We start from the raw sequence: 25,000 nt of genomic DNA, 5'->3' as shown, positions 1-25,000 counted from the left end.
AAGGTTGCGTTCAGAGATTTTTGTAAGGAAAACATTGTCTCAATTCAACAAAAAGAAGCTAGAAACTGCATCAGGAGGCCATGATTCAAACATACTCAGATCAAAGCCCTGTGTAGCATTTGTGCTACTACCACAGTGCTGTTATTAACGGTTTTATTCATTGCAACTTTGATGCTCTTTGATGAAATGTTTTTTTTACAGTATTTTGAGCCATGTGAGAGACGAATGTGAACAGTCAGCAACAAACTCTCCTCAAACTTTTTTTTCCTCCTTAAAGCACTCAACATATTCTGCTTTCTGATTGGTTCTTCTGCAAGCTTCTTGTTGTAGCCGCCAAACCTCATGCAGTCCATCAGCTAAAATTACTTCATTTAAACCACAGCCACTTAGTTTGCATGTGTGTGTGTGTTTGTGCTCTCAATCATGCGTTTCCATAGATAAGGGTGCCCATAATTTTTGTTTGTGTTTTTCAGTACATTTCTTGTGGCTTTGTAACATGTGTGTGCGTATCTTAGTGCATTTGTGCGTGAATATACAGACATGGTTATTTATTTGTGTGTGTGTCCGTGTGAGATTTGTAACTCCAGGAATAATTTAAAATGTTTGCTGGCATTAGAAGCTCTTGGTCTCTGTGTTTGGGATGGAATATACGATGTACAAATAGAACTTAAGAGAGGAAATACTTTCATCCTCACAACATTCACCGTATTTCTGAATTCATATCAGAATTTTTTTGGAAGATGATTAAAGGACCATGTAAATAAAAACTAAACAAAACGCTGTCACGAAGTTCTGTCAGCTGAGATTTTTTGACATGTAAACCAGGTTTAAACGGAAACTTTGTATCATTGCAATGTGGGTAGTATATGCAAATAAACAACGTTTAACTGCCCACCATGTTGCCTGCACCCATTGTTCCCCGCTCATTTGCTGGCAAAAAAGTTTGCTAGATGTTTAACGTCATCTGTCAGACTTTTTGTCTCTCTCGATTAGACTGACCGTGGAGGCGGGCATACAAAAAAAGTACAATCTGTAGATCGATCGGCAGCCCAGGCACCACGGACAGTCGCATTGAGGAGGCCACATGTGTGTCATCTGGTGGACTTTTGTCTGCAAATGTGCGGGAAGCTCTTGGTACTTGGAAGTTAGTCATTGTTCATTTGCATATACTGCCCTCATTGTAATGATACAGAGCTGGTTGAAGAACAGGAAAACGTTCCTTTTAAGCATGTGAGATACGGAGATGTCCTCTTTATGTATGCTTAAAAGAGTCTTGACTTTACTGCAGACACGCAGGATGTCTCGACCCCAACTGCAGGTTGTTTAAGGTCACCAGCAGTTCAGCTGCCGACATACAGCTAACTGCTACTCTGTGTGCGTGCGTGCACATGAATAGATGTCCAGGTTTGTCTTCTTGCGCTATCCTTGTGTGTCTTTCTGTTTTCAAAGCATCATGTGTGTTCGTTCTCCTTATGTGTTTAATATGTATGTTCCCTCCTTCATGTGTGTATGCATATCTATTGTACATCTGTGTGTGTGTGTGTGTGTGTGTGTGTTTCCGTGTGCGTGTGTGTGTCTGTGTGTTTCCATGTGTGTGTGTGTCACCCCATGTGCAAACTAGGGTTCACATATGTGCATGTTCTTATATCACAGGCCCGTTTGTGTGTGTGTGTGTGTGTGTGTGTGTGTGTGTGTGTGTGTGTGTGTGTGTGTGTGTGTGTGTGTGTGTCCAGGCTAAATGTGTCTTTGTGTTCTCTCAGCTGGCATCAATCAGAGTGTGTGTGGAGCCGAGCCGCTGCCAACAATGGAGCCCTTCACTGGTCCTGGAGCCTTTTATCAATACACACATACACACACACACACACACTTTGAGAGACCCCGGGGGGAGGGTGGTTGGGGTCGTGTGTGTGTGTATGTGTGTGTGGGTCTTGAGGTGGAGGAAGTTGGTATGTGTGTATTGCATGGTAGAAATTGTGCATGAGGATATCAGGAATACATGTGCTAGGAGCTCTGTGTTTTATGTGCCTGTTTCAGGTAGTATTTCTATCTTTGTGAGGACCGTTTTAGGGGAATAGCGCTGATATTACCTGAAACAACATCATTTCATCTAAAAACATCATATAATACGGCATCATAATAGCTCACCTGGTAGAGTTGGCGCCCCCTGTACCAAGGCGGGTCCTTGCTGCAGTGGCCATGGGTTTGAATCCAACCTCACCTCAAAAAAGAGTATCAATCAGGAATAAGTGTTCAAGCTAATAATATGATGAATGATCTGACAGTTTGGTCAGTACAATAGAAATGAGTGGGGTCCGATAAGCATCCCTGTTTGGTCCCCACTCCTTTACAAGGCTGTTTGAGGGTGAAGACTCGATTATAGGCATGAAATAAGAATTAATCATTGGTTTAGATTATGGTAGGGTTGGGAGGCTATGAGAGTCCTCACAAGTATAGACCTATAGAGTCAAAAAAGCCTCTATTTGGGGCACCCTGGTAGCTCACCCAATAGAGCTGGCGCCCCCTGTACCGAGGCTGAATCCTTGCTGCAGAGGCCATGGGCTTGACTCCGACATGTGGCCTCATGTCATCCATTCTCTCTCCCCACTTTCCTGTCACTCTACAGCTGTCACTATTGACTAAAGGCAACGAAAGCCCCAAAAATATGACAAAAAAGCCCCAAAGGATTATGTGTTCATTGATTGGTGAGTGTGTGTTTGCAAGACTCTGCGTGTGTGTGTGGCTTACTTGCAAGGTGTGAGTGACACGGCACCCACAGATGACCTCAGCCATGACTGAGAGTTGGGGACTTTTTGGGGTTACCACGGAAACAGGGGAAGTGAACTGGGGTTTTAGCCCTGACTGTTTACAACTTAGCGTGCAAGTCTTAGAGGAGGCACTCATTCTCATGTACCTATATGTTTGTAGTTTAGTGTTACACAAATCAAAACGGCTTACTTTGGCAATCGCTGCTTAACCCTGACACACACACACACACACACACACACACACACACACACTCACACACACACACTTCACTTTAGAGTCTTCCATCTCTGTTTTCGCAGTATCAAATGGCGAGCGCCGAATCCATTTGTCAAACAAACTGCTGGCGTACGTTGGCGCTCAGGCCTGCAGATCACTCATTTATCTGAACACACACTCGTCCATTAGTCCCAGATCTGCTTTCACCTCTTCTTTTTCTCTCTGTCCGTTCATCTCTCTCCTCCTTCTCCTCCTCCTCTCTCATCTCCCGTTTCCCCTCCTTCTCTTCGTCCGGCTTGTCCTTTCTTGTTGTCCTCGTCACCATCCGTCTTGCTCTGTCATCACTTGTTCGCACCGCTCCACTCATCTCGACTCCTCTGTTGTTGTAATGATGGAGGGATTGACCCCTGGCTGGAGGTCAGAGTTCACCTGGTCCCACCACACCTCATTCATGCATTCACTCACTTTCTGTTAGACAGAGTTGAGCTGTGTACTTTAGTCAAACTTAAACTCCACTTGTGCAGCTTTCCATCGTTTTCATTTCAAAGCGAGCATTCGGTTTCTGTTTGCACCTCTCCGTGTTCCTGAACTTTTTGGAAAAACATAGCATATTAGAAGCATGAAAATGCTGCAGTTTCTAAGTGGAAGCCAAGTGTAAAGGCAAGTCATCAGAGCTCGTGGACACTTTCAGAGCCAGTAAGCAGTTTATTTGAACACTCCTGTGTTTCACCCGTTTAGTTTAGTTTATTTGTCCAGTTGAGAAAGAAGAAAATCTTAAATTAAACAGCTTCAAACTAACAGTTTGGAAATGGGATTGCCAGCGCTCTATCAAGAGAGTGGTTGTGCAGTTTGGTCTGAGGGAGAATTTAATCCTAAAACTACAGGAAACAATCCTCAAACCAAAGGGACATAGATTCACTTCTTCCTCCTTGGAAACCCAATCATAACAACGTCTAGTAGGGTCGTACAGAAGATATCACAGTTTCACAGTATAAAAGTTATCATCAGTTGCAATGACCCTTAAAGGAATGAATGAAAACAGAAAGTTGTTTTTTTGGGGTTGAACAAAAGCTTTTTTATTATGTCCTGTATTTTTTAATTCAATTCAATACTGCAGATAAGCAGGTACACAGTATAACCGTCAATTTTCATACCACGGTAATACCTGGTTTCAGTATACTGCTGCAACCCTAAAGACTGAAGCTCATTGTTTAATTAAGTGTTGGTGGAAAGAAAAAGAAATAGTTTCAGCAATACTTAGCAAAGATGTATGAGTATCAAAACTTTTAGTCTTGAAAAGTGGCTTGGAAAAGTTTGTAGCTTGCTCCCTCGGCAGCTCTAGTCAGGATTTACAGACGATACAGTGGATTCCAATAGCAATGCCTACAGGATATAGAAACTTCTCAGTCCACCCTTTTCTCATAATTTATTTACTTACTGACCTGTGTGTTAAGTTTGTTGCAGAGTTTCCCCACAGGAGAGCTAAATACACAACCTTTGTGTTTCGCCTGCTCAGAGCTCCAAACCTCTGCTCGCAGTAGAATATCGACTGATTTATTGGCAAAGCAGTAACTTTTCAGAGCACACTGAGCATACAGGTCAACAGCTGAGAAGTTAATCATGCTGCAGTATTCTCTGGATGTTTCCATACGTTTTAACACATGCCCTCACTCTATTGATTGGATTTCACTGTAACTGCTGTGAATCCAAGCTGACTGCTGCAACAAAAGAGGGATTTCCAATGGCGATTTCCAAAGGATTTCCAATCCTTTAAAGGATAAATATCTTTTAATGCAACTTGGCTCTTATTTTTCCATAGTTTTGACCATCATTTCTATCAGTAATAAATCTATACTCACGTAAGTTAATTGTGAGTCAAGAAACACAAGCAGTCAGTGCGACAGGCTTTTAAGAAATACCACGAAACAACACGGGTTAGCCAAACTACTTTGGAAGAGAGAAAGTGCTCACCTTACATATTTTACATGGTCTGGCTAAACTGTTCTAATTATCTGTTGGTGAGTACAAAGTTAATATATACTGATGATAATGATAAAGTAATGATAAAAATGATATGATGTGATCAAATTTAATTATCTTGTTGAAGAAAAAAATCCACCTGAAAACAAAACAAATTAAAAATAATAATTTTAATTGGGATACATCTTTCGTTTGACCTTGCATTCCCATTAGTAACCCATTCTCACTCGTACTGACCCTCATACCCTTTCCACACACATTAATTTAACTTTTAATTCCAAAAAAAATAACATTGTGAAGGTGCAATGTTGGATTTTGGTCTCCGGTGACCACACCTTTTAAAAACGACGTGCTTTGATGAAGTTCTTCAGGGTGAATTCAAGCTAATGTAAATGAGAGTAAATCAGCCACCTGACACACTGCACTGGGGCAGTAACGAAGCAGCTGTGGACTTGATGCTCATAAAACTGTTTACACAGGTTGTGCAGTCGACACTCTGAGTCTTCTGGGATAAATGGGTGTGTTGTGGAGAAACTGCTCCCAATCCAACGGCCCAGACCCTCAGAGAACCTAAGGATGATTCATGATTCATTAGATACTGCACTCCATTTCCAATACAGGAATGTATTTGTAATATTTTAGTGATATATGTCTTCTGAAATGAGAGAACATGTGCAGCATTTATTGGAGTAATTAATCAGTGAATAGTTTTTTAGAATTCTCACTCTTCACTTTCAAGGATGGTCGACCCAACACATTAAACTTTGCCGCAGCTTCAAGTTTCTAAAGTTTGAGGCTTACTGCTGAAGACACTTGGGTCATCTTGTTACTTAGTGTCTCGTAGAACAAAATTGGCCCTGACATTCTGTAATTCTTCACTCAAGAACAAGTGAGTAAGAATAAGCATTATTCAGATATTATTCTCCATCTTGAGTGGAAACCTTTGTTACTGAGGTCAAAAATGACCTGTCAAGTTCAACATTAAGGCTAACATGGATGAAAAGTACTAAAAGTGCCCAGAATAACGGGAATTTATAATGTCTACATGCAACGGAGCAGACCTTCTTCAGAACTTCTGAGGAAAGCTGTGTGAAACTGTCGAAAGCTTGAGTGGAGATTTTCTCTTCAGCCCAATTCATCTCAGTATCCATGGTTAGCAGTATGCATTTCTGCTTACCAGTGTCTTTTTCATAAATTCACTGGGGATGCTAATGTACATTTTGTAACTCAGATTTAAACATATTGCATTTTTACGTATTAATATTCAATTGTTACAATTGTTTGTAATGCCTGGCTTAAATTGTTTGATATGAGATAATATGAGAAAAATACAGACATGGTTTAAGTTTTTATACAGCACTAGTGTTTCTCCAAATGAAGACTACATTTCCCATCAGCCCTGTTCGGATACCTTTCCCCGAATAAATGTCGGAAGTAATTTTTCCATTGATGACCCAATCCTTTCACCATCTGTTTTCATAAGAAACTGTAAAGGTTTTACCTCAGTCTGTTCAGGAAGAACAGTGTCCTCCATCTGTCCTGTGCCATAAAGCAATTCAGCAGATTCCCCACAAAAACTAATAAAAAAATACAGAAGCTTACAGTGTCATAATCGATATCTCATTGTCCATAGTATGTTCATTTACAAGTACATGATTATTCATGTTAAGCTGTGATTTATTTTTATTTTATAGCACAACTCAGTGTAATCAGAAAGATGTGAAACCCTCTGTACCATGTTGTTAGCACCTCACTACAGATATTCAATGACTCCTCCCTCCTCCAGGTGATGGCGCTGGCGGAGGCTGCGGAGGAGAACCGTGCACTGCTGGAGGAGGCGTTTGTCCGCCTGCGGAGCGCCACACACCTGCTGGTGCTGCTGCTGTCGCTGTGGCAGGGCCTGACCCCCGACCAGACAGCCATCCTGGAGGCCACGCTGCTGCCGCTGCTACAGGACACTCCGCAGCTGGTACGCGCACACACACACACACACACACACACACACACACACACACACACACACACACACACAGAGGAGACCATTAACATGTCGGTGTCCGTCCATCCATCTGCAGCCTGCTCAGTAAACACCGCCGTGGGTTAAACACACACTCTGAAAACTTTTAAAATACATTAAGTACTACTGGTCCCTGTGGGATACACTCGCACATAAACTCACACACATACACGTTGTCAATCACACACTCACTCTTTGCCACTCAACACTCACCTGTCAGCTCTGCGCTAAGAGTATGTTCTGTGGTACCTGTTTATGATTTAAGGTGTGTGTGTGTGTGTGTGTGTGTGTGTGTGTGTGTGTGTGTGTGTGTGTGTGTGTGTGTGTGTGTGTGTTTTTGAACAGACAATTCACACACAAATACACACGATAGGTCAAGGTCACAATAGGTCTCAGCGTGAAAGGATGACATATTGCTCTTTAATCAGCCTCTGACTCAGACTTGGAGCTGTGTGTGTATTTGTGTGTGTTTTGTGTGTGTTTTTGTGTTGTGTGTGTGTGTGCCACATGGGACTCGGCTCCGTACAAACAGCCGTGTTGACAGAGCTTCTCCATTCGCTGCAGTCCGACCACGAAAGATTTCTCACCCCACAGAGACTCTGAGAGTGTGTACTGTACTTGTGTGTGCTTGTGTGTGTGTGTGTGTTTGTTTGTTTGTGTGTGTGTGTGTGTGTGTGTGTGTGTGTGTGTGTGTGCGTGTTTTTCCATAGCTCTGATCAATCCCCTCAACCTCTCATTACCACTAAGTCTATTTCCAGCCTCCTCTGACGGACCAGCGTTACACACAAACATCTGTGTGTTCATAAACAGTACATACAATATCTTTTACAGTGTACTCACACACACAGTGATTGTAGACAGGAATAGGTTTAGAGGGTCAGTTGATGAGCCTCGGGGGACTGTGTAGCTAAGTGTGTGTGCGTGCGTGCGTGTGTTATTTTAAATGGGATTAATGGCATTAAGTGAATTAGCAGTAATCAGGGTCATGTCCACAACATTAAAAAAAAACAGGTGCACTGAGGAGCTATTTTCAGAAAACACAACACACTCTCCAACACAGTGCCATGACTGCGTGCTGGGAGAGATGGTGACGCAGGTTGTATTTTTTTTTTTTTAACTTATCGGCACAGTTTTACTTTTCCTTTAACTTTTTTTCATTATGGGATCATTCTGGTTAATTATGACTTGGAGCTTTTGCCGTTGTACCATTTTTTTTTTTTTATAGCATTGTATTCAAACTACCTCAGCCCCACCCACGCTTCACCCCTTTGCCCAGTGAGCTTCACGACGGCTCTTCAGAAACCTCTGGGTGACGTCACAGAAACTACGTCCATATTTTATACTGTCTGTGGTTTTCCCAAGCAAAGAAAACTAAAGTAAAAAAGCTGTGATTGGTGCTCCTGATGTTTTTTACTATATCAGTTATTAAGGCATAATATTAACTTAAGTGGAGCATTTTCACTATGGTGTCTGCCCCCATTCACACCCTTCATCTCACCCTTTGACCTTTCCTGTGACCATGCAGGTGAGGTCATTCCAGGTGAATGCTATTCCGTCCTTTCAGTGGAATAAATCTCAGGAATGTCATGGACAAGAATGAAGCCACAGAGGAGGGCCGAGAAGCTGGATTAAAGGAGGAGAGCAAAGGGTTAAAGGGGTTGAGGAGGAGGAGGAGGAGGAGGAGATGGAAAAAAAGTCAAGGACTTAGTTTGAAGCTTCATCCAAAGTCCACATACTTTGTTTTTATTCTAACATTCGTCCTACGCTTTATCTGTCACTTAATTGGTCAATTCATTTATGAAATTCATACAAGTCAGCCATCATCTATTTGTTCAATCTATGTTTTTTCAATAAGATTAATCAAGTTTGATTTAGAATATTAATATAATATTATAATAATATAATACATATATAAACATTGTCATTGTTCTCAGTACAGGGTTTAATGGTCTATAAGGCACCCTCAGTGGGTTTTTGACATGAAACTGGTCACATGTTTTTTTTTTTATTCACTAAGCCTAAAATGACATCAATAGCATATAAAATACTTAACAGTACAATAGAATTTTAGTCAGCAAAAATCAATTTTTGTCTCAGAAACAATGTCATTTTCCTTTTTAGCATTAAATGTACAATTTTCTCATTAGAAAAATAAAATTACACATTGTCACCAGTAAATCAAAATATGAGATAAATGGAGCGGGCAGCAAGTTATTTTTTTTAGCCTTGAATCATGTCCTTAGAGCTTCCCGTCAGGCTTCATACATCTCAAACAGTCTCAAGCGATCAGAGTCCAAAAAGTGGTTATAGGTGGTTTAGATTAGAGCTTCTCTCATCTGCAGGACAGTTAGAGGACGCTGTGTGGAGTGGAGCAGTCAAACTGCAAATGTAAATCTAATAATGGGCTGACTAATGTAAGAGGGTCTCTCTTTTCCCTAGTTATTTGGGTTACAAGTAGGTAATCTTGTGAGTCAGGACCAGTAATAAGATGCAATAATAACCCCCATTTTTATTCTCCCCTTTCTCTGCATCTCTCATCTCTGCTGCATGAAATATAGAAATACGTAACAGAATACCAAATGACCTTGGACCTATATGTCATCTGTCACATTAGCCTAGATTAAGTGATTATCCAGCTGAGGTACAAAGTGCAAAGAACCTCAAAAATGTCAAAAATGTGCGACAGCCAACCAGGAAGCAAGGTGAGGTTTTTCTTCCTTCCCAGAGACATGATTTAAACAGGAGGAATTCCTCAAACAGCAGCTGTATAGGCTCCGAATTCTTTATCTGAACCAAATGGACAGATATGTTTAGAATAAGAAGGTCAGAGAGGAGAGAGGGGAGTAGAAATTCTCCCCATCTGTGCTAAAAGAGGTGGATTGAGGGAAGAGGAGAAGGAGCGCCAGAGGAAATGCATCTGTGTGGTATCTAACTAAACGTCTCATTTAGTTGCAGCCAACCAGAACACCTCCTCCTCCTCCTCCTCCTGTTCTTGCATTCCTCCTGCGTCTCTCTTTTTTTGTCCTCCTCATTCTCTCACTCGCTCACCATCCTCTTCATTTCTCTTTGTTTTCGTCTTCCCTCCTCCTACCCGCTCTTCTTCATCAACTTTCGTGTCTGTTTCTGCTCTGTCTTCCTCGTCCTCCTCACTTCTCGTCCTGCATCGTTTTTTTCTGCTTCTCTCCATCTCCCTCATCTTTGCTTCTCTCCATCTCCTTTCTCTGTTAACTGTCCATCCTTCCCTCTTTGTCCTCCTACCTCTTGCTGTATGCTTTCACTTTCCCCGTCTCCTTTTCTTTCTCTTCCTATTTCCTTTCCTTTGCTCTCTTTTTTTCTCTGACATCCTGCTTTCTGACTCTTATTTTTACCTCTCCATATCTCTTTCTCTTCCCCTTGATCTTCTCCTTTCCTGCCTCCTCTTTTTTGCCCTCTCCCTCCCTCTTTTGTCTCTTTTTCCATCTGTCAGTCAGCTTTTGAACAGAGTTGCTGACGCTGTCTGTCTGCCTGCTATTCTAGCATGACCCCCGCATTCTCCCGCCCTCTGTTTACTTTACCAGAATCCATCATACAGCCTGTCTCGCACTGGCACTCCTAACCAAAGATTTCTATATAGTACCTGAAAATGTTTTTTTTAGGCTTGTACCACCGCAGAACTATTTACAACGCTGTAAAGTGCATTTTTTAGAAAAAAGTTCTTTGCAGCACCGAGTCAGATGGTTCCCTGAGCTTTATGGTGATATAAAGACCCATTGAAGAGTGTATGAAATGTTTCCAATCAGCAGAATTGAAGGATTTCTTTCAGAGCCACATAGGGTCATTATTGTATTTCACCAGGTGTCCTTTTTATATGAAACATATCAGATGGATTTTTGAATCAGTTTGGTTCCATATGACTGGTACCCAAACCAAAGAACTTTACAAGAACTTCCTCTCAACCCAGCCCAGTATCCCAAGGAATAATGTCCCTATTGGCCCATTCTGCCCCCAAGGCCACGTTGAAACTGACTTTAGACTGTGTGAAAAAAACGCCCCCTCATTCATTTGAATGGGGCCAGTCCAGCAGCTCAGCAGGGGTTCCAAAGCAGAGGGCAGTGAGGTGCTGCGGTAGCCAATCAAATACGTGCAAGTGCACATTCCTGATGGATTATTTTGTAACATGAACACTGTATTTCTACTGTTAACCTCACAAGCATCATGGCAAAGTGTCTGAGGGTTAGAAACCATTCTTCTGTGTTTTGGTGTCTGTAAAACCTGTAAATGCATTGATCTGTTCCTTACTAAATTGGACTTCCTGATTCACCAACACAGCCCAGATTTCTGTCTGAACACCTGCTAAGACAAGTGTTTTCAAAGCCTAACCCTAACCATACCTTAACCATAATGTATTTGACATAAATGTCCTATTACCGTAGTTGCCATCTACAAATATTGTGGAAATTGTGGAAAACAAGATTTTTATAAATGTTTATATTGGAACTTTTTGTCTGCTGATAGGGTTTCTTTACCATATGTCTCTGTCCATGTTGCCATCCTTCTTCATTCCCATATACCTCCATCCCTCAAAATATAGAGAATATAACACTCCACACATTAATAATGAACAGAAAGAATTTTCATCTCATAATACAACATCCAGTGTCACTTTCTGTCTTTCTGGCTTCATTTTGAACAAATTTAAGAATTTAAGTATGTAAGAAAATACTATTTGAACATTAATATTCCTTCAGACAATTGGTAACTTACTGCACAAGCTGAACTAGATCTTCTAAATGTTAATAATATGGAATGATGAGGTTATTATATTTGTTCGTGTTTTAAATTAAACCCACCCCACTGCACTTAAAATTTCCCTTCATGCTGTCGCTCTCCACTCAAATCACTTTATACCATATTAGGGCTTGTGATTGTCAGTAGGCAGGCATTTACAGTAATTGGACATATTTAAGGTTGATTACACCCAGAAGTTGGAAAGTGAAAGAAAGTGTAACTGTTGCATGCTGACCTGGGCCAAATCCAGCTTTTCGGATATTTTTTTTCAGAAAAAGGATACACTGATTTGGTCAAGGGAAGTGATTGTGTGGATGATTTTTTTTCCCCCCCTGGAGACTGACTGTACAACATTGTTCTCACAGAGCCGTAACCCTGGCTTCTCAAATGACTTTCCCAGTCATGATGAGGATGTCAGAACTGAGGGATTGCTGTCTGAACCTTTACCCGTCTCTTTGGGAGTCCTCCAAGGTTGTGTGCTGGGCCCGGGAACATTTTATCCACGGCCATCCAGTAATGTTGCAATCACACCTGGGATTTCCCCAATGTCGAACCTAATATTCCTGATGCAGTTTGTAGACCGTTTACAGACAAGAGACTTTTAAGACTTAATAGGTGAAACAAAATCCTTTATCCATGTTCGCCGTCATGAAACAATGAAGCTACTCAGGTAGATCAAACTAACCCCTGTCTGTCTCGGAGGCTGTATTCAGTTCACTGGGAGGCTGCTGAGCACTGTTACGTAGCACCAGCTACGGAAGCAGTCAGTGGAGTTGAGGCACAGCAGTCGGAGGACATGAGAGGAGACACTAGAAAATATTATCTCCATCTAAAATATGATGCAGTTTCACCCAAGTGAGTGTTGTGTTTTTGTAGAAGTTCTAAATGTTTGTATTGTAATCAGTGAGGCCCCGAAGAAACAGTCCCCTCCAGCAGAAAGCCATGCTGTTGCTAGCTACCTAACTAATGAATCTAAACTCTGTTGTGTTGCTAAAAGCTGGATGGGTGGATGTCACAGTAATAGTGGTTGAAATTGGTCGGTTCATGCTTATGAAAGCGCACATAACATTTTGCATTACAGGGAGAAAAGGAAAGGATTGAATGAATTGAACCCTACACTGTCAGGTGTTCAGTAGGACCTGGGATGGGATCTAAAAGGGTTAAAAAGGCATTTTTCATTTAATCTTGACTTTAACAATCTAACTGAGTGTGATGATGCCCAGCTCTCACTGTCTGAAATATGTAATCGTTAGGTGAGTTCAATCTTCAGCATTAATAAATATAAACTGTTCAAATAACTTTTCAACTTTTGTGAAACGAAACGACAATGTAAAATTAAGATATATATAATATCAACTTAATCTGGTTCTCACAACCACACAATGTATGCTGTCTAAAATGAGTGAGTTTACATCATTGTTCAGCATCGTTCCTGGGAGGGTCGATCTCACCGAAGTCCGCTTGGGTTTCATGGAAATGGGATTTCCCTGAAGGGGGAGTGAACCACTATCAATACACAACAAAGGTGGAACAGTTCAACACAACTTTGAACATGTAGTACTTTGATTTGGTGCGAACATATTGGATCATTTAGCTAAGCCAGACATTTTTTCTCAGGAGCTGATGGAGACACAGGCCATTTTTAATCAGTGGTCAATATTCAAAAACAAAAACTTTTGAACAGGTGGTAAAACTTCCTTCAAACAAACTTCACTATCAAGATTTCTCTTGAAAGAGCGGAGAACAGTAAAAAGTGAATCAATGCTGAACATTCGCTGGAAGAAGGTCTTCACTCTTTAAAAGGTGGCACATGTTCACCAACACAAACTGCTTTAGCGTTCAAAGATCAGTGACTAATACAATCCCTCTCTTGTTTCTGGGTACGGGAAACAAACTTTCTCCAATTTCGGCATTAGTGGGAACTTTGTCTTAATTTATCGCTCTGGCCTCGGTCCAGACCAGCTCTGCTCCACCTCCTTCCTTCCTTTCTTCTCATTCAGGAGGATGAATGTCTGCAGTTTAGGTCTAAAGACATTTAATTTTCCTCCGCAGCATGTGGAACGTATGTGTCAGTATGCGCGTGTGCGTGAGCGTGCCAAGTTTCCACAGAAACCTGCAGTTATGTTGTTCCAAGTATTTGATAACCTGGTGAGGTATTGTGGTAAGAATAGGTCACCCACCCCCCATCTCTCCTCCTCATCCTCCTCTTTCATTTTCTCTCCTTACAGACCCCCCAACCCCGCAACCCCCCCACCTCCATTGTCTTCTTTTTCCTCCGTTCTTATCTGTGCTCATCCTTCGTCTTTCTACTCGTCTTTTTGTCTGTCTTTAATATCTGCCTTTCTCTCTATCATCATCTCATCTCCCTGACCTTCTACAACCCACTACTTCTCTCTCTCTCTCTCTCTCTCTCTCTCTCTCTCTCTCCCTGTCTCTGTCTGTGTCTCTCTGTCATCATCATTACAGGGTTGATTACCTGTCATTATGGCTCATTAGGGGCCTATCAGCATGGCGGCAGGCAGAGGGGGAGGAGGGGGTGTGGGTGTAAGCGAAAAGCAGAGGGCGGGAGGATACCTGTCAACACACCCTCACCCCCTCCACACCCAACGCGACACACACACACACACACACACATAACCTCTCCCTGTGGTTCACCCATCCACAGTCATCCATTCAGAGGCCTGGTTATGGGTTTAGGGGGTGAGATAGGTAGGTGTAAGTAGATGTCCAGACCAGATATCTCAGCCAGAGACGACAGAAGGGGAGAGAGAGTGACAAAAGACATGTTTCTCATCTCCTCATTGCCTTTTACTACCGCTGTGTGTGTGTGTGTGTGTGTGTGTGTGTGTGTGTGTGTGTGTGTGTGTGTGTGTGTGTGTGTGTGCCCCTGTGTGTGTGTGTGTGTGTGTGTGTGTGTGTGTGTGTGTGTGTGTGTGTGTGTGTTCCTCCCTTTCAATTCTGTATGTTTTATTATTTCGTTGCTCTTTTGTAAATGTCAAGAACGTCGTTAAAGCATCCAGATTTAAGGTCAATGATTGTTCATTAAATCTTTTCTGTCTCCTCTCTATCTCTTCTTCATCCCCATTCTCTCTTTCACTCCTTTCTCTTCCTGTTCCTCCTCTACTTCATTTTCGTCCTTTTCCTTCAGACTACGTCCGTAATGTTCCCTTTTTCCTCTGTGCCCTCCTTCTAATAATTCTAATCTCTAATAAAATATTATTATGAGGACATTTTAACTGTCTCTTGTGTCCTCACTCCTCCTCCTCCTGTCTCCTCAGGGCTGGGAGGAGAGCTGTGACGCCGCCGTCTCCCACCTCTTGCGGACCTGCCTATCGCGGAGCCCCAAGGACCAGGCCACATCTCTGGCACAGGCGGGTGGCCCCGTTCTGGGCCTCCCCAAAGACACCGCCCGCCTCAAGAAGCACATCACCCTGCTGTGCGATCGCATCGGCAAGGGAGGCCGCCTCACCCTGGCCTCTGAGGCCAACGTGCAGGTCCCCATCCAGGTCCAGAACCTGGCCGCTCCTGGTAAGTCAGGGAAGGGGAGAGGTAACGGAGGGAGGGGTGAATAAACAGGTAGCTTTTTCATCCATTTGTGTGTTACTAATTAAGGTAATTGTTTTAAGTTGGTCCAATAGTTCTCTTTTTTTAATTGTACAAGTTGAGAGACAGAGTTGTTGTGACAGAGGCAGAGATCTTTCACATAAACAAAATCAGTTCATTTGGTACAGGATTAACTACTCAACAGGATAAATCCAGACCTGTGTAGTTAACACAGGGGATTCATGTACCCCACAGCCAGGGTTTCACATTATTCATTTCATGAGCTCACATTACATCAGCCCGTTTAGCTCACAGAGTTTGGCTTTTCACTTTTGTTTCTTTCTGTATACACACTAATAATTAAAAGAGTTCCTCTGAGTCTCCCCTCCCTCCCTTAGCAAAAAAACCCAAGAGCATCTGTCATTCGGTCAAATATTTGCGATTTCCTGACAAGCGACCTCTTGTGGTCGTTCAGATAATGACTGTGATCTCTCATGAGAAAAAGAGGAAGCATTGGGATGTTTTTGTGGTGTAGCAAAAGGAGGTCGGGGAGGATGGTCAGGTGTAAAAAACAACCCGCTTCCTACCAGCAGTTAGCATATGTTTCCTTTAACCATGACTGCTGCCTTTTATAAGGCTTAACCAATTGGGTTTAGTTGCCTAACCTTAATCCTTCATCATAGTAGCAGATAAAAAAACCTGTCACATATGAGTTGTATGTGTAAAGGTAGTATGGTGTGTTTTGGAAGCCAATGGCTAACTACATATTTGTACTTTTTGGTTCCTGCACATCAAATGAACCCAAAATCTGATGAGTGGATGAAATTCAATAACTACACATCACCAGAGATCCACCTTCAAAATATAAGGTGTCCTTTCCAAAAAAGAATTAAAATGACAGAATAGAATTAGTCTTAAAATCATCTTAACTTCTCCTCAAAGTAAAGTAAGTACTCTTTTCATTTCTATAATGTATTTTATCATACAGTCCTATATTTTCACAGTTGAAACAACAGCTAAAAAAAGGTGGGGTGGAGTAAAATCTGTTGCATTTAAAACTGTCTGGGTATTTACGAGACTGTGTGTGTGTGTGTGTGTGTGTGTGTGTGTGTGTGTGTGTGTGTGTGTGTGTGTGTGTGTGTGTGTGTGTGTGTGTGTGTCCGTCCCCTGGTGAAGATTTTAAGCTTCGCCAGGCAAAAACATGACGCCTATTCATAGTACACTTTACGGCCAACACACAGACTCGTATTTAAATGCATCAGTACACACACCCACAGACACACACATTATGCAAAAAATACTGCAAACAAGTACACACTTATAACACACACACATATTCACACATCGTACACAAGAGTGCAGACAAACTCTTAAAAACATGGATATACTCATACACACTGGCACATACAGTTGCAGTTGTCAGGTACACACACTCATAAAATTATGCATACACTTACAGTCTTTCACACACACAAACACAACTACTCACAGATACACACACCTTACGGATCATTTAGTCTTGGCTGAAGTTTATAGAGGTCTTTCTGACAAGATCATCAATTACAGTCTGTCTCCTCTCCTCCTCCTTTCCCCCCTCCCTACTTCTTTCATTCACTCCTTCCTTCCCTCCTTTTGCCTTTTCTCTGGGTTTCATCTACACTTATTACACTGCACATGTGCAAAACTTCACCGAAAGGGAAAAGTGTTGAATTGCAGGTTTTAATTATCCGGCATGTTCCATTCATAGTTTCATAGCACAGATGCTGGATTATTTTTCCTGGATTTTTGAGGCCAAATTTGATATTTAATTGTTTAAAAATCCAATCCGATGAAAAATCGGCCTCCTTATTTATATATACATACAGAAATGTGTTAAAATAAATATGTTAAGAAGTACTTAAAGAAGACTTAATACATAGATGTAAAAAAAGATTGTTTGAAATAAAGATATTTTTCTAACTTAATTTAACAATTTTCATGCATTTTTTGCATATTAAATATGTATTTCATAGTATCCTGTGCTGATCTGCTGCCCTGACCAATCAGCAGTGAGTGAGTGCTATCAGTTCCTGAAAGCTGTAAAGACATAAGACACTTTACAAACTGCAGGGAGTGCTGCTCGGGTGCTGTTCAGTTAGTGGATCCTGATAGTTCAAGAGGGTAGTGATTTAAAAAGCCTTTAATATATCATGACCCTGACACAGTAACATTTAAAGACAATTTATAAGACACTTTATTTGTCTTACATAATAATATGCCAATTTAAGAGTTTTGTAGAACCTGTTCTGCTTCATCAGTCTCTTCCATGCTTTTCTATCACTGTTTTTCACTGCGTAGCTTGTAATGTAGGAGGCTGGCGAGCCCATTCTTAATTCCGCCTACAGAGCTCTGATTAGTTGATTGCTTCTCCAAAAAAAAAAAAAAAAAGCTATCAATGGGCAAATCAGAGATTGAATAATACTACTTGAGTTTTACAGATAAACCTTCTGTCTTTAAGAATAAATAGTGTGAAGTGTGTGTGTGTGTGTGTGTGTGTGTGTGTGTAGAGAGAGAGAGAGAGAGAGAGAGAGAGAGAGAGAGAGAGAGTCAGTGTGTGTGAGAGAGAGAGAGAGAGAGAGAGAGAGTGTCAGTGTGTGAGAGAAGACGTCCATAAAACTTTACAGGCTTGTTTAAAAGTCATTATAGTGATTACAGTAATTCTGCTTCAGTGGAACAGAACTGAATCAATTAATTAAGTGTTTGTTGTGTGTGTGTGTGTGTGTGTGTGTGTGTGTGTGTGTGTGTGTGTGTGTGTGTGTGTGTAAGAGAGAGAGAGAGAGTAAGTGTGTTTGTGTTTATGTTTCCTTGTCCTGCGGTCTCCCCTCTCTCCTTTGGTCAGCTGCCAACATTCACACACGCACAGACACACAGACACACACACCACACACGGACAGCGGCGCAGTAAACAGTCGTTTGTTTGCCGTTTCAGATGTTTCTTTTTCACCCACCCGTAAACATGCACACTTGTTTATGTTTCCAACAACACCGGCGGCAGCCGATTCCCTCCAAAACCACACACACACACACACACACTGGGATACCACACAACAAGCCCCGCTTCATTGGTACACAGAGTGTGTGTGTGTGTGTGTGTGTGTGTGTGTGTGTGTGTGTGTGTGTGTGTGTGTGTGTGTGTTTTCTGCATATAAAAACCTTACAACACACACACACACACACACACACACACACACACACACACACACACACTCCTAAATACACACTGACATTATTGCTCTTTGTTGTTGAGGGTGGCGTCACCTTTGTCTTTCATCCAGCAGTAGAGAGAGAGAGGACCAGGTTTTCTTCGTGCAGATGGGTTCAGCATTCAGCAAGTTAAAGTCGGAAGGAAAAGAAAACCTATTTTCCTTTTTGTGAAAGATTCAACCTCAAGTCTGTTTATATTATGGAACATTTATTTAATCAGGCAGGTTCCATTGAGAATTAGGCCCCATTTGGACAACATTAATATCACAGGGTGGGGTGGGTAGTAAAATATTTCCCCTCGCAATAAATGATAACTCTTTGGCAAATTACAGAACCTCATATTCCGTCACCTTCAGCAGGCTCATTTTTTTATTTATTTTTAATTTTAGTATTGTTTATTAGTTAACTATTATTTATTATTTGATATTATTATTATTATATTATTTTTGTCATGAGATCTCTATAAGCCCTTTTGGATTTTTTGAATATTACCAGCTCTTTGCTCCTTTAATGCATCATGTTTTTGTGTTAAATTATATCTAAATAAACACAGTTGCAAACTACTTAAATGCCTCTATTCAAATTCCTGTAAGACCAGTGTAAGAAACATGCAGCTCACTACACATGAAATTAGTTTGGCTACACAAAGGTAGTAACAGAAGGTAAAAGTCCACATGGTGATACATTTTGTCTTCACTTCATTGTGCTGAAGAGTTAGACATCAGGTTAGCAAACCCCTTCTCTACATCTTGTGCGCTCAGCGGACAAAGCTCTCCAGAAGAGACTGTCCTCGTTATGTTTACGTTCAAGTCACAAAGCAGCCACGATATTTATGACCAGAGCAAAGGAAGAGGTCTGTCATAGAGGGTTATAGAATCATTGACGTTATAAAGCCACAATGTCTCGGAGTGGATGGAAGGGTCAACAAAACATTGCACTTTAAAATACATTCTGGTCTGTTTGTCAATCCAAAATGACAGGAAGACTGACACCACAACATTTATGGTACGTGTCCACAGGGGTGTTTTCGGACGCTAGGTGTCGCGCCCCTTCCCAGCATTGAATGCTTGTATTCACAAAAAGTTACAACCTCTTTCTGGCTGCACCTGATTGTACAAACACTTCCTGCTCTGGGATTCCAAAACACACGATTCAGTTTGTGAATGTGTCTTCATTTTAGAACCACAAAAATTAATTTAAAACCCTTTTTTCTGTTTTTCTTGTGGGGGGCCCCTTTTTGAAAAAAAAAAAAAAAAAAAAACCCCAAATAAAAAAAAAAAAAAAAAAAAAAAAAAAAAAAAAAAATAAAACGTGCCAGTCGCCGCTTGCACCTGCTAGCGTGAATGGAAGTTTGGAAATGACTGATCCTGTGGACACGTACCTTTACACGGTCGCCGCTGACGGACATTATGTCTGCAGGCAGAAGAAACACATAATAAGGAAACGGAGCCTGAAATGTAAAATGTGTTGTTACATCAGTTGATCATTGATTGATTAATTGATTCGAAGCATTATTACTGTAGACCAATACATTTAGATAATACGTTGATTAACATATTACAGCTGTTACTATCAGTGTCACTGGTAAGAGGTAATTAAATCCAGGTTATATGTACATTTTTTCTCCCCCTGTTTTATCTCTCTCTCCATCACCTGACCCTCTGTCTCTCCCTGATGACATCATTCAGACTAACTGGCTTCAACAGCTGCACTCTGTGTGTACACACACACACACACACACACACACACACACACACACACACACACACACACACACACACACACACCTGGTGAAATCAGGAGTGTTTATCACATGGTTCATTAGTCAGAGTGCTGTCAGCATAGCTTTGAACTGACCTCAACTGGGGAGGTTTGTATATTGAAGTCTTCTTCCACCCACCCACACACACATACACACACGTATACACACACATATACACACTTTATCTCTCTAAATATGTGATTTTGCTGCAGTGAGCAACACTTTTGGCAACACTTCTCTTGTGTTTCATCTGTCTCTGTTCAGTTTTCTCTTCTGTTTTAACCTGCAATTAATTTTGTGTAATAGTTTTGGGCCTTTGATCAGTTTCTGGTCTGTTGTTTCTCTTTTTCTGTTGTTCTCTTTTGTGGTTGTTGCTCATTCTTCCCCTTTCAGTGTTGTGTCACGTGCTTCTGCTACAATTTCTGAATGTGATGTATTCTCATATCTCTCTCCCCTCCTCTCCTAATGAAGTCCAAAGACTTTACTTATGTTCACAGTCCAAAAGCAAGCGGACACACAGACTACACACACCCCTATAGTGCATGTGTGTGTGTGTGTGTGTTGTAGTTATTTTCACAGTGTTCCACTGGTAGCTGTGGTTTGGGGCCTGCATCTATTTTAGACCTAAAGAGAGGGGAGAAGATGGGCTGTGTTTGTGTGCACGAGTGTGTGCACACATGTATTTATGTGTGTGTATGTGTAAGTTCAGAGGACACAGAGCAAAGGAAAATACATGTAGTATGTGTAAGTGTAGGTCATGTCTTGTGTGTAATCCTGACCAGCTGTCTTTGTTCTGTCTCTGTGGTGTTTCCAAATTGAAGAGTTCTCCTCCAGAATGCTATATATAAAACAGCAGAGCTCTATTTTGGAAAGAATCAATCACTACCTGAAGTTCATCGTTCAATAAATCTTAAATGTAAGAGGGTTGCTGTTTTTTTTTAGCCTAGAATTGCTTTTAATTTTTCTCTACAAGTCATCTTCTAAAATGCCTGTTTAAGATGGATTTAAAAGATCAGGTGTCTGAGAATGCACAGTTTTTAAAGTAATCACACTTCTTGGTTTTTGATGTGTGTTTTCAAAAGCGCGCATGTGTGTGCGCAAATTGGTCGACCTAACGAACTGTACGTGTGTGTGTGTTATGTGTGCCTAGAAAGATGTGTATGTTGAGGGGGGATTGAAATAGCGTAAAGCCCACAGCCAAATTGCCTGTAACCACAGCAGCACAGTGTCACCCCCATCTTCAAACCGCAGCCCAGAATAAAGCAGGAATGCGCTGGTGCCTCCGCGCTGCAGACCAAGACAGAGCTGTCTATTGGAAGCAGCTTCGCCCCTCAACCAAGCCGTCCGGAACTGTTCCAAAACTGGCCCGAAGCGCCCCCAAACTGTCATGGACCAGCCCAAATGGTCCCACACTGTCCCACAAGGTCCCAAACTGCCACAGAAATTGTCATAGACTGATCCAAAACCATCCTCATCTATGTACAAATTGGGCCGCAAATGTCCAAAATGTCTCAAACTACAGACAGTTACACAACTGCCCTAGACTGTCTCCAGCTATATCTAAACAACATCAAAACTGCACCAATCTCCTAAGTGCCTCAGACTGTCCTTAACTACCTTTAAAATGTTGAAAACTAAATGGAATCTAAACTGTCTCCAACTCTAGTGTAGTAATAGTCCTTTTTGTCTCCAAACTGACCTATTCCAGAACCTGCTGACTAGCTCTGAAATTTAAAGGAATGTCTTCAGATCCAGCAGGTAGTACAGACATCCATTCTGTACAAACATAGAAACTTGAGGCCTCCTGGTGACTCTAACCAGCTCAGGGGCAGCTCCTCGTGCTGCTGAATGTTATGGCTTTTTATTCTCAGAGGGAAAGAGAAAGTGAACGTTTTACACCCCTGTTACTGGACTGGAAAACTAGTATGACTTTGCAGCATTTGAAATCCATTCAAATTTAATTTTGATTAATTTATCTTATGTCTGTTATTTCTGTTTATACTATTTCTAGAATTACTACTAGTACTATTACAAACACAACTGCTTACTTCTACAAGTGCTACTATTATCATAGTTATAGTTGGAAGAAGATTTGGGACTTTTCTTTGCATGCAGTTTAGGAAATTTAGAAGGTCCATAACTGTTTTCGGACAGCTTTAATATTACATTTTATACCAGAGTAAAAGCAAGGTATCTGATTGAAAGGGTACAAGGATAGAGGGTGTCCTATACTGTGCAGATTGTAAAGCCCCTTTAGGCAAATTTGTGATTCGTAAGTAAAATTGACAACTTGCATCTGCTCTTATTAGTATCACCACTATTTAAACTTCTCCCTTATTTGTGATACTGCTTCTACAACTTCATTAGTACCCCCACAACAATTATATGTCTACTCTTTCACAAGACATACTTGCACATTTTGCTATACTATTGCAACAACAACTGCTTCTAGTTCCACTTAATGCATCAGCTGTGACTGCTATTTCTTATTATAAGCACAACATTATGTATAATCAGCGTGATCTTACATTCTGCTGCTTTTCTTGACTATTGAAGTGTTTTTGAAGTGTGATGTGGTACCAGAGAATTGAGTCTAAACCTCAGGGTTGTCTAAAACTGATAACCCAACCAGTGCGACAAATATAGACCTGACCACGACCAAGAGAAACACAGATACACACCACGACTCTGACCAGGCGGTACTACACCTACTATTTACAGAGAGAGATGGAGAGAGACGGAGAGGGAGGAATGTGTGAGAGGTCAGCGGTGAGAGACAGTCTGTGTGTGTATGTGATGTGATTTTGTTTCAGAGTGAGTTGCTCCAGAGGTGGGCTATTTCCTTACCTGATGTTGATGTAAGACTGAGGTTAAAACACACACGCGCACACACACACACTGACCCACACATTCCCCGTGAAATTGTAAGACAGCGTTAAAAAAAACGACTCGCCTTAGAAAAACACCTGCCCAATTAAGAGCGAGGCATATCCCATTTCAAACAACTGTGAGTGACTCTGTGTGTGTGTGTGTGTGTGTGTGTGTGTGTGTGTGTGTGTGTGTGTGTGTGTGTGTGTGTGTGTGTGTGTGTGTGTGTGTGTGTGTGTGTGTGTGTGTGTGTGTGTGTGAGTGAAGCCACAGGCTGTGCTCTCACCAAAGAGAACAAGATTGGCTTTAGAAAAGGCCAGGATAAATATTAGAGAGGGCTTAGGGTAATCTGCGCACCAAACACACACACACACACACAGATGTAGACGCAGTGGGGGAGATGGAGACACACACACACATTCTCAGACACCTTAAGGTAGACATGATGGCAGACACACACACACACACACACACCCTGTGTCTCGTACACGCACAAACACACACACACACACACACACAACACAACACAGTGTGCCATGCGTGTAGTGCATGTTCAATGAAAGCACCATGAAACTGGACACAATCCTGGGAGGAGAGGAAATTAGGAGAAAGGGAGTGTGAAAGGAGAGGGAAGAGGGAAAGATGGATAGAAGAAATTGCAGGGGGGGGTAAAGGAGGTGAGGTGGATGGAGAGTAGAGTAGAAATGGGGGAAGAAGAGGACACACAGAGAGGGAAAGGGTTGGAGAGGGGGATGAGGAACAGACAGACAGGGAGAAGAATGAAAAGAGGAAGAGGAGACAGAGAGGAATGAGGAAAGGGGGATGAGGAGGAGACAGAGAGGTGGGACGCAGGAGAGACAAGGCGTCCAATTCATCGGCCTCAGGAGCTCCCTAAATCCAGACTGATCCATGGGATTCGAGCAGGGATTTGGTCCCTCACACACACAATCACACCCTCACACAAACACACACACTTGCAAAACCACATGTTCAACACAATTAAACCGTGCTGCACTTCTCATCCTCTAAAACATTTATTACACCACACTTACATAGAAAATATAGCTGTTGTTTTACTTTCACATATTTGTCCATCATTTTGTTGGTGGGAATGCACAGAATGAGAAGATAACTATGTTGATGCACGAGTAAGAATCTCTACAACGGAAATGCAGGAGTAACGTGCAATGTTATTAAAAATAACATTAATAAAACAGCATACAAGTGTTACTGAAGTGAACTTGCACCTGTGAAATGTGGTAATTCATTAACCTGAAATCTGTCTAAAAGTTGAATAAAATGCAACACATGTTTGACATTTGATGCGATTCATACAGACAGTGGAAGTAGTCAAGGAATAAATGCTGCTTTTTCTGAAGAGCTGACACGAATCAAGGCTGGAAGGTAGGGCAGTGACGTGTCGAAAAGGTGATTTGCATCAAACCGCAAGACTCTGTTGGTGTACAGGCTTACGCTGCATAGTAAACAATAGGTTCTGGTGTTTTGACGTGTTATTTTTGGGTTCTTTTTTGGTCAAAGTGGTCTGAGCGGTTCCAAACTAGGTGCACGAACCAGAACGGAAACCCTATGAGTGTAAATTTGTGCAACTAGTACTTATTTAAATTTAACTTATATACCAATTGGCTGATTTATTCCCTCTGTCACTTAGGAGGTGTGGAGCCCATCGCAGAGGTCGCTGGTGACGGGGAGGAGCTGGAACTTCCACAGGAGATGACCAAGTTCATTAAGAAGAAACAGCCATCTAAGAAAGTCAAGAAAGGTAGGGGCACAAACTCCTCCATTACTCCTCATTTTTGTACTCTTCTCCTTACTGCTGT

The 25,000-nt window shown here is 41.6% G+C and overlaps 1 protein-coding gene across 2 annotated transcripts in view; it reads left to right on the top strand.

Moving 5' to 3' along the window:
- bbs9 (Bardet-Biedl syndrome 9) overlaps window positions 1-25,000 on the top strand; it is a 171,592-nt gene that overhangs the window by 86,742 nt on the left and 59,850 nt on the right. For both annotated transcript variants that reach the window (XM_051406576.1, XM_051406575.1), the window contains 3 exons: window positions 6,749-6,931; window positions 15,025-15,274; window positions 24,832-24,942. In XM_051406576.1, coding sequence (XP_051262536.1) covers window positions 6,749-6,931; window positions 15,025-15,274; window positions 24,832-24,942 — 544 coding nt within the window. The remainder of the gene's footprint in view (window positions 1-6,748; window positions 6,932-15,024; window positions 15,275-24,831; window positions 24,943-25,000) is intronic.

This window comes from Dicentrarchus labrax, unplaced genomic scaffold (assembly GCF_905237075.1).
Source record: "Dicentrarchus labrax unplaced genomic scaffold, dlabrax2021, whole genome shotgun sequence".
In the NCBI taxonomy this organism is placed as follows: Eukaryota; Metazoa; Chordata; class Actinopteri; family Moronidae; genus Dicentrarchus; species Dicentrarchus labrax.
Note: the sequence above shows the minus strand (reverse complement) of the source record. Positions and strands in the feature narration are given on the sequence as shown.